Consider the following 11,254-nt stretch of genomic DNA (forward strand, 5'->3'; position numbering starts at 1 on the left):
AAGCTTTGTTTATTTCTCGTTTTACTTCTCACTCATTTATATTTCTTCTGTCGACTTTTCCACGTGTGTTTAAAAAGATTTGATTATTTTCTGATCTTTATCTTTGGTTTGTTTTTTACTTTCATGCAAAATGTTTTCTATCATTTATATTTTGTGTGGATCCATGAAGCCGAGCAAACTGATGAAGATACACATAAAACACATTTATCAATAACAGCTGATCATTGTTCACATTCAACTTTATTAAAACTCACACATGAGACATGATTCATGTTTAATCACATAAAGTCTGTTCACATATTAAATAATCCAACATATATGAACATTTGTCTGTTTGATGTGATGAAGCCAAAATGATTCTGTCTGTAAAAGTGTTTATTCAACAGCAGCCTAGTGATGGGATTTTAATATTGTGATCAAAATAATAAAAACTATGAAACAGAAACAGAGTTTTGACATTTTTTAAAATGAAATGTAAATATAAAGCTAACATGACTGTGTGTGTCAAAGTCGAGCCGGAGATGGAGATCTACATTCAGGGTAAACTCAGTCAAACAACGTGATGACATCATCACTCTGTGGTGGAGTCTCAGTTAACTGTGATTACATTTCACACAGAATCACACTTTGACCTCATTGTCATGTTTCTGGTCTCACATCGTTTGGTTAAAGAGCAAACTAAGCATCCACTTTCTAGGTAGCATTAGCCGCTATAGCATTAGCTACGTTAGCTAACATTACCCACCATTCTTGAGGCCCTTAAAGTGAAGGTCATGGCCGATACGAAATTCAACAAATGATAAAATACATGCTGAACTAGTGATATTCTCCATGTTTCATCTACAAACAGGACGAGTGTTATAGTTTGATTAATTAAACACAATCACAAGTATCACTGATGTTATTTTCTATATATTTAGTGTTATATGTTAAACACATGTCTGACCTGCAGTTATTAAGGGAGGGTAAGTAATCTTTTGAAAAACAATTATATATTTATATGAATTAACTCTTGATGACTACAGTGAGATGGAAGATTTCATTCTAATAGTTTCCTTATCCTCACCAATGATGATAATACAAAACAAATAGAAATTTGAATTCTACCATGTTCCATGCTGTGTGTTACTGAATCTCTCACCTTTGTCTCTACGACGTCTTTTGAACATATAATTACTGTTTATTTTGTCTATGTTATCTTTAATTGATGAAATACAAAGTTCTTCTTTGTGTCTGTTCGCTGCAGCGGTTTGATTAACTTCACTTCAGCAGCTTCACCCACACAAACTGCTGCAGGTTCGTATTCATGCATTTAGAAAGGAAAGTGCACATTAATTAACAAGTGTAGTGGAGTCCATCATATCATGGGTCAGTGATGCAGGCTAGTTTTCATCTGCAGGTTGAAGGTGGAAAAACATACAAATACATTAATAACAACACAAGTACACAAACAGTACATTAGAATCATCATAATACTGTCATATTCTTATTCATCATCCTCAATGTAGCCCAGTGACTGTGGAGCTTTTCTTTACTGAAGCTAAATGTGACGATGTAAAGTAATAAAACACAATAAAATAAAAGTGTACGAAGTGAATTTACAGAATGAGAGTGAAAATAAATGATTATTCACAAATAAAAAAGATCCACAGATTTAATACGGGTATTTGTGGGAAACAGAGATTTAAGTGAAGTGAACACGACCGAGAGCATCGATTCAAAACACAAGGAACAAGCTCTGTAGGTTCCCCGGCTGAATGATGGTCTGACTCTCTTTTCCTGATGCTTCACAGAACTTTATTTACATCTCCATACATCCTGTGATAAGTGAGAACACACCGTAAGAGCTCGGAGGAAAACAAAACTAATATTACTTCCCTTGTGTACTTATAAACGACTTGTATAGCCCTTTAAAGTTGTGATATTATTAACCAACTCTCTCTTAGATTGTCCTTCATGAGGCTTGACTTTAACATGAATTTATACAAACATAAAATCCCTGTGAACTTTATAGCTATTTATCTTTACAAAATAACAAACTCTTAATAGAGGGCTGCATACACACATATTCAACTTATATTAAATTATTTGTCTCTTTATCAATCACATCATATTATCATAAACATAAGGACAAATTATAAGTTTGAATGATACACATTCTCAGAATGAGCATAGTTTGACCCACATATTGTACAATTAAACACACACACAAACAGGTGGTAATGAGCGACCCTTTTTCCCCACGTGTGTCGAAGCCAGGGCATGGTAATGGTACGTTTACATTCTGGCATTACGGCGAATACGACTTACACACAGTGAAGTTGATAACTTACACACACTCACACAGTTTCCTTAAACTCAGCAAAACTGCAAAAGCAAGTTTAGAATTCAGTCAATAATAATGACAAGAAACGAAATATCCACAATCCTTGTGCCCTTATCAGCCAGGTGCAAAACAACTGAAGGGAAAGTTTTCATTCAACAAGGAGGCACACCTCAGAACTACCTTTTCAAAATAAAAGTATACCATTTCTCCTACCGTCAACATTTCAAAATAAATGCATCAAATACCAATAGTGCGTCTGTTTGGACAAAATTAACACAGAATTCAGAAATATATATCTATACATCTATAATGAAAAACAACATGTTATTTAGGTAATTTACAAGCTTCCCTTGCCCTGAACCCTGATTCAAACAACGTGTCAGTGACAAAACGTCATGAACCTACTTTCAGTTCGGCTCCGTTCAGCTCATGTTCCTCGATGCTTTTATTCATTTCTGTTTCACACCGTTGAGTTTTAAATTTCCATCTTTCAAAACAAAATGGCCTCATTTCCGCTGCTTCTTCTTCGCCGAGACTCGAGTGGACTGCTGCAGCGCCCCCTTTCTGTGGTGATGGAACACATCATCTGCATTGTAGCTCAAACAGAAGTGAAGGAAACATCAGGGTTCTTAAACCATGAAGAAGAAAATGGACACTTGAATTTTAATAAACTTCCAATCTGCAGAACCAGCTGTTTACAGATGTTGTTCCAACAGCCTGTGTCCAGGGGGACGTGCATGTCCAGTGCATGTGATTGGTCACATGATCTCTGCAGGTGTGTTGGATGTGTTGAGAGTGGAAATCAAGGGCAGGAGTCGTCGATCTCAAGTTAAAATTAAGCAAGTTTATTCAGAGGTCACAGGTCAGGAAAATGCGGTGTCCAGCAATTGAATCATGCATGGGCCATCAGTTCTATGCAGTTAAGCTGCAGAGGAAAAATAATGGCGGCGAGACAAACTGCGCAGATAGCTTATATATCGATACTGGGCGTGACAGAAGTTCGTCATTGGGTCCTCCTCCTGGCGTCCACTGGGTCTTCTCCCTGGCGTCGCGTGTTGATGACGTGCACGCCATGTCGCGGGTACTAGAGTTCATGAGCATATTGCCTCGGTGTGTGTGCTTATTTTATGTGTGTGTACTGATGTGTGGGACATACCATGCACAGGAGAGAGGATGTCTCAGAACTAATATAATGAAGTGATTCATGAAGCCAGAGGTTTGAAAACCTGTTATCTGTCCGCTATGGCAGACTCCCTTTTTAAGGAGTATGAAACATTCTGAGGTTGAGAAGCAGGAGAAGAACTATGTGTTATGTTTGTGTGTTTACGCTATGTGTATCTGACTACACATTAAAGTGTGTGTATGTGTGTGAACAGTGGTGTATTGTCAATAGATGTGTTGGACGTGTTGGACGGTCATTCAAACTGACGCAAAGACAAAAGACAAAGACACCTGTGAGCACAGAGAGCATTTCAGTGTGGAAACGCCTTAGTGGTGTTAATGTAACTCTAAAGCAAGACGAGGGTGTGGGAATGAGAGAGGACACATTCTCCCCATTCCAACTCAAACTCAATGAAGCTGCTTCGTTTTGATTTTAAATGATCTAGAGCATCATGGATTTATGATAAGATAAGATAAGATCAAATTATCCTGTATTAGTCCCAAAATGGGACATTTGTAGTATAACAGCAGCAGGAGTCAAAAAGACATCAGCAGGTAATAAGTAACATGTAATAATTAAGTGTGAGGAATTAAAAAATACAGAAATATATGAATGTAATGAAACTAATGTCAACAGTGATAAGACAGTAGAGATATGTGCAGTGTATGTATTGCACATGAACCGTTGATGTTGCACAGGCAGATGAATCAGGCAGTGAAGAGTTAAAGTGTTAGAGTTCAGTCCATGAGGGAGGTGCAGAGTTTGTACTGGCAGCAGAGCTGCTTTACATTTGTTTCAGGTTTTACAGGTTTTATCATCCAGCATCTAAAGCTCCTCCCTCTCCTGACTCACCTGAGAAACCAGGACACATCTGTTCCTCCCTGAAGAGACGCAGGCTGAAAACCAGACGATCACATTCACCTTCCAAACCAAACTGAACCAAACCAGACCAGACGTCCTGAGTGAGTCCAGCTACAGGAGAGAAGAGTCAAACTACAACCTGCCGACGCTCCACACACTGACCGTGAGTTTAACAAACACCTCGACTCAGAGAGGAAGTAAACCTCAGTGAAGTTCATGGAGCTGTGACTGACTGACTGTCTGTTTTCAGCTTCACCTGGAGACTCAATGGCTTCCAGATCAGAAGAGAATCTCTGCTGTGCCGTCTGCCATGATGTCTTCAGAGATCCTGTCATTCTGTCATGTAGTCACAGCTTCTGTAAAGACTGTGTGAAGAGCTGGTGGAAAGACAAAGAAGTAAAAGAGTGTCCACTTTGTAAGAGAAGATCTTCAAGGTCAGAACCACCCGTTAGCCTGGCGTTAAAGAACCTGTGTGAGGCCTTCTTACAGGAGAGAGATCAGAGCTCTTCACCTGCTCTCTGCAGTCTGCACTCAGAGAAACTCAGACTCTTCTGTCTGGACCATCAGCAGCCAGTGTGTGTCATCTGCAGAGATTCAGAAAAACACACCGACCACAGATTCAGACGCATCGATGAAGCTGCACAGCAACACAAGAAGCAGGTTCAGGAAACTCTGGAGCCCTTGAAGGAGAAGTTACAGAGTTTTGAACGTGTTAAAGTAGAGTTTGAACAAACAGCAGAACACATTAAGGTCCAGGCCGGACGCACAGAGACGCAGATCAAGGAGCAGTTTAAAAAGCTTTATCGGTTTCTGGAGGAGGAAGAGGAGGCCAGGATGGCTGCACTGAGGGAGGAAGGGGAGCAGAAGAGTCGGATGATGAAAGAGAAGATTGAGGCTCTGAGCAGAGACATGACAGCTCTTTCAGACACAATCAGAACCACAGAGGACGAGCTGAGAGCTGAAGACGTCTCGTTCCTGCTCAACTACAAGACTGCAGTGGAACGAGTCCAGCGGTGCCCCCTGCTTGATGATCCACAGCTGGCCTCAGGAGCTCTGATAGATGAGGCCAAACATCTGGGCAACCTGAGCTTCAACATCTGGAACAAGATGAAGGACGTGGTCTCCTACTGTGTGGTGGTTCTGGACCCAAACTCTGCTAATCCATGGCTCGTCCTGTCTGAAGATCTGACCAGTTTGAGACGAGGAGAGAAACAGAAGCTTCCTGACAATCCAGAGAGGTTTGCTAAACAAGCCTCAGTCCTGGGATCTGAGGGTTTTAACTCAGGGACTCACAGCTGGGACGTCCTGGTTGGAGACAGTACACGCTGGTTACTGGGTGTGTCAGCAGAGCCTGTCGAGAGGAAGGGGAAAGATCTTTCTGGATACTGGAGAATAGTGTTCAATGAAGGTAAATACTCAGCAGAGTCACCATCAGGATCATCTGTTCTCTCTGTGAAGAAGATCCAGAGGATCAGAGTGAAACTGGACTGGAACAGAGGAAAACTGTCGTTCTCTGTTCCTTATACTAACAAACACATTCACACCTTCACACACACTTTCACTCAGAAGATGTTTCCATGCTTTAACATTATAGATCCCTTGAAGCTGTTACCTGGGAAAGTCTCTGTGACGCTGGATCAGAGCCGTTAGAGACAAAGATTTTATTCATCATGTTTATTTCTTCAAGAGAAATCTGCTGAATTTAAATGTTAAAAATGTTCTCCTTTTACTTCTCACTCATTTTTATTTCTACTGTCGACTTTTCCACGTGTGTAAAAAGATTTGATTATTTTCTGATCATTATCTTTGGTTTGTTTTTTAATTTTCATGGAAAAGGTTTTCTGTCATTGTCTGTTTGATGTGATGAAGCCAAAATGATTCTGTCTGTCAAAGTGTTAATTCAACAGCAGCCTAGTGATGTGATTTTAATATTGTGATCAAAATAATAAAAACTATAAAACAGAAACAGAGTTCTGACCTTTTTTAAGTCAAAATGTAAATATAACTTTATCTGTCATTAAGTAGGATTTAACTTATGGATTTAACACAGTTTCAGGTTTTTAAAATGATATACATTTATTCATGAATTATTACTTTTTGAAATGTACAATCATTTGATGATGTCAGACTTTTTACTTCACTCACACACAAATTATTAAGCAAACATGAGCTGATTTGGAAACACTGAATACTTAGTTATGGTCATGACAGGTTGTGAGCGTCTCCATCTGCGTTTCTGGACCAGCAGCGATTCAAAACTTTTCAAATGAAAATTCAGGAAAACCGTGGAAGTGAAGCTTCTTCATCATCATCATCATCATCATCATCATCATCATCATCATCATCATAGCGACGCACAAGAAGAGCAGAAGAGTGTAACCAGGGCAAAAAGGTCAAATTTCAAACAGTTTAAAGTGGCTTTTCAAAAGTAAACTCCCAGTTTTAGGACGTTTCCTTTCGTGGCTTCATACTGAATGTCAGGGATTTGGGGAAGCAATAGGACCCAGATGCAGAGTAGAAACAAAAACAGTGATTTAATGAAACAAGTCTTAAACCAAACAAATTAAGTAAAGCAATTAAGGGGAAAAATTGGATAAACACTAAAGGGAGAAACTGGAGGAACACAAACACAGGAATATTACACAGGAGATGCAGAGGCTCAGGAGGACACAGAGAACACAGGAGATCAGGACACGACATCACATAGTTACTACAAACGATAGCACAGAGACTTATATACACACAAGGTAGGCAGGGGCAATTGAACACAGGTGTAACACGAGGACTGGGGCAAAAAATCACAGAACAGGAAGTGAAGACAGAAAAACAATACAAGGAACAGAGACTACAAAATAAAACAGGAAACAGAAAACACTCTTCACAAAGAGGCTGAAAAATATAAACTAAAATGGTAGACCGTAACACAGAAGGAGGTTTTAAGAGTCACATTCGTCTTCTTAAAAAGAGTCTCTCCTACACACACACACACACACACACACACTCACTCACACTCTCCCACACACACACACACACACACACTCTCTTTGTTGACTTCGCTGCCATGTGTCGTGTTCTTTTATCCCAAATATGAGAAGAGCCGGTCTCGGTTTGGTTCCACAAGCATTTATTGAGAAGCAATGAAAAGGTATAAAAAGTTACAGCAAAGCAATGGGCATCCAACGCACGGCCCCGGCCCTCTAGCAGCACCGGACCGTCAAGAGTCGCACCGCACGGACGGCGTTTGTGATATTTTATAACAGTAGGTATAATTTGATTGGTCAATAATGAAGGGGAGTCGAGACTTGGTTCTTCCTCGATGGTGCGCAGGCGTAGTTCCAGCCTCTTGGCTCTGGAACCAGGAAGTGATGAGGAGCTGCTCCCAGTCTCGCTCCTCCTCTGATAGTTGCTAAGCAAATCTTCACATAAACAAGCCTTGACTCAGCTGTCGCCTTGTGGGTCGGTGTTGTTGTTCATTGGAGTAAAGAATATTGTGTTCCTGCTTTATCGGCTGTATGTTCTGTTGTGTAAACATTCGCAAAATGTACAATCATTTGATATCATACTTTTTACTGCACTCACACACAAATTAATAAGCAAACTTGAGCTGATTTTAATTAATAAAACCGTTGTCTATAGGATCTGACACAAACATCTTCTTGACAAAGTTAATATTTTATAATAACTTATCTTTACTTTTGCAGAACGACCTCTGAACATTGAACCCTCAGCAGATCACGATCATATTCAAGCAGCTATTTTACAACCACTTCTCTTATCGGTGTGAGCTTGTTGCTGCCAAATGACTTTTGACCAGTTATCAAATCCAAGGCTTGAATTAGTTTTTACAATCCTGTCCTGACACACCAGAGAAACCAGGAAGCATCTGTTCCTCCCTGAAGAGACGCAAGCTGAAAACCAGACGATCACATTCACCTTCCAAACCAAACTAAACCAAACCAGACCAGACGTCCTGAGTGAGTCCAGCTACAGGAGAGAAGAGTCAAACTACAACCTGCCGACGCTCCACACACTGACCGTGAGTTAAACAAACACCTCGACTCAGAGGGGAAGTGAACCTCAGTGAAGTTCATGTAGCTTTGACTGACTGACTGTCTGTTTTCAGCTTCACCTGGAGACTCAATGGCTTCCAGATCAGAAGATCTCTGCTGTGCCATCTGCCAAGATGTCTTCAGAGATCCTGTTCTTCTGTCATGTAGCCACAGCTTCTGTAAAGTCTGTCTGAAGAGCTGGTGGAAAAAAAAACAAGTAAAAGAGTGTCCACTTTGTAAGAGAAAATCTTCAAAGCGTGAACCACCTTGTAACCTGGTGTTGAAGAACCTGTGTGAGACCTTCTTACTGGAGAGCGATCAGAGCTCTTCACCTGCTCTCTGCAGTCTGCACTCAGAGAAACTCAGACTCTTCTGTCTGGACCATCAGCAGCCAGTGTGTCTCATCTGCAGAGATTCAGAGAAACACACCGGTCACAGATTCAGACCCATCGATGAAGCTGCACAACAACACAAGAAGCAGCTTCAGGAAACTCTGGAGCCCTTGAAGAAGAAGTTAAAGTGTTTTGAACGTGTTAAAGTAGAGTTTGAACAAACAGCAGAACACATTAAGGTCCAGGCCGGACTCACAGAGACGCAGATCAAGGAGCAGTTTGACAAGCTTCATCAGTTTCTGGAGGAGGAAGAGGAGGCCAGGATGGCTGCACTGAGGGAGGAAGAGAAGCAGAAGAGTCGGATGATGAAGGAGAAGATTGAGTCTCTGAGCAGAGACATAAAGTCTCTTTCAGACACAATCAGAACCACAGAGGACGAGCTGAGAGCTGAAGACGTCTCGTTCCTGCTCAACGCCACGGCTGCAGTGGATCAAGTCCATCAGTGCCTCCTGCTGGATGATCCACAGCTGGCCTCAGGAGCTCTGTTAGACAAGACCAAACATCTGGGCAACCTGAGCTTCAACATCTGGAACAAGATGAAGGACGTGGTATCCTACAGTCCTGTGGTTCTGGACCCAAACTCTGCTAATCCATGGCTCGTCCTCTCTGAAGATCTGACCAGTTTGAGACGAGGAGAGAAACAGAAGCTTCCTGACAATCCAGAGAGGTTTGATCATTACTTCTCAGTCCTGGGATCTGAGGGTTTTAACTCAGGGACTCACAGCTGGGACGTCCTGGTTGGAGACAGTACTAGATGGGCACTGGGTGTATCAGCAGAGCCTGTCCAGCGGAAGGGAAGCAAACTGTCTGGAACATGGCGAATAGTATTCTATGAAGGTAAATACACAACAGATTCACCATTAGGATTATCTGTTCTCTCTGTGCAGAAGATCCAGAGGATCAGAGTGAATCTGGACTGGAACAGAGGAGAACTGTCGTTCTCTGATCCTGATACTAACAACCACATTCACACCTTCACACACACGTTCCCTCAGAAGATGTTTCCATTCTTTAGCATTGGAGATCACATGAAATTGTTACCTGTAAAAGTCTCTGTGACGCTGGATCAGAGCACTTAGAGATAAAGATTTTACTCATGTTCATTTCCACAAGAGAAATCTGCTGAATTTAAATGTTGATTTAATATTTCTCCTGTCGACTTTTCCACGTGTGTAAAAATATTTCATTTTCTGATCTTTATCTTTGGTTTGTTTTTTACTTTCATGGAAAATGTTTTCTATCATTTCGATTTTGTGTGGATCCATGAAGTCGAGCAAACTGATGAAGATCCACATAAAACACATTTATCAATAACAGCTGATCATTGTTCACATTCAACAAACTTTATTAAAATTCACACATGAGACATGATTCATGTATAATCACATAAAGTCTGTTCAACTTTCCATGGGAATTAACAGGAATTAACTGGAATTAACTGGAAATGTTGTGGGTAATTTATACTAACTGTATTTACCTTGTCATATGCAGACATAAATATAAACATTTTGTTGTGTCATAGGCTGATTTGAGCCCTGAGGAAACTTTGGGCACTTGACTATATGCTTCTGCATCGTTGTGTCATTCTTAACATAGGTCTTTGCACAGTATTTGCAAATGTACACAGCCTTTCCTTCTACATTGGATGGGGTGAAATGTCTCCACACATGAGAGAGTGCATGTGGCATTGTTCTGTAGAATAAGATGAGAAAAAAGTTTGTAAAAAAACACTAATGCAATGCCAGAGATATAAATAGTTAGCCAAACAATTGGAATCGTCTGTAAAAATATTTTACAATTGATGGATAAATGAATGGAAATAGGCTAGATGAACAGATGAACAATCCTCAATCAGCATGCTAATATATTTTCCCAGTAATATCATGGAAACTTACCTGACTGGTCCTGCTCACTACAGCAGGCCTCAATAGCCGTGCTGTAGAGTGAAGCATGCTGGGAGTTATCTGTGCGTGTGATGGAAGAATGCACAGTGGAGGGTTGAAACTCAACGTTCCATACATCTTTAAAATAGAGTTTTGAATGATGTTTTTATTGCTCAGCGTTTAATTTGCATTTTTTATTTTTTTTCAATATTCCCCAAATTCCCGCGCTTAATATTCCCGTGGAAAGTTTTCGGAAAGTTTCCGTAAATTTACCGGAAACTTTCCGCCCCTTTGCAACCCTAGATATGATGAAGCCAAAATGATTCTGTCTTTAAAAGTGTTTATTCAACAGCAGCCTAGTGATGTGATTTTAATATTGTGATAAAATAATAAAAACTATGAAACAGAAACAGAGTTCTGACCTTTTTTAAGTTGAAATGTAAATATAACATTATCTATCATTAAGTAGGATTTAACACTCAGGTTTTTAAATTGAGTTATATATAAGTTTATTCATGAATTATGACTTTTTTATATGTAAAATCATTTGATGAAGTCATACTTTTTACTTCACTCACACA

The 11,254-nt window shown here is 40.2% G+C and overlaps 2 protein-coding genes across 2 annotated transcripts; both read left to right on the forward strand.

The window, feature by feature from the left end:
* Positions 1 to 4,616: 4,616 nt before the first annotated feature.
* On the forward strand, positions 4,617 to 5,972 carry LOC133014895 (E3 ubiquitin-protein ligase TRIM35-like; the record flags this gene model as incomplete). Its single annotated transcript, XM_061082112.1, has 1 exon — positions 4,617 to 5,972. A coding segment is annotated over exon 1 (1,356 nt), but the record flags the coding sequence as incomplete, so codon positions are not given.
* A 2,517-nt stretch (positions 5,973 to 8,489) lies between these two features.
* Positions 8,490 to 9,869, forward strand: LOC133015081 (E3 ubiquitin-protein ligase TRIM35-like). The gene has a single exon (XM_061082211.1). The coding sequence runs from the start codon at positions 8,490 to 8,492 to the stop codon at positions 9,867 to 9,869; it is 1,380 nt and encodes a 459-aa protein (XP_060938194.1).
* The last annotated feature ends 1,385 nt before the right edge of the window (positions 9,870 to 11,254 follow it).

Source organism: Limanda limanda, chromosome 12, assembly GCF_963576545.1.
Source record: "Limanda limanda chromosome 12, fLimLim1.1, whole genome shotgun sequence".
Lineage (NCBI taxonomy): Eukaryota > Metazoa > Chordata > Actinopteri > Pleuronectiformes > Pleuronectidae > Limanda > Limanda limanda.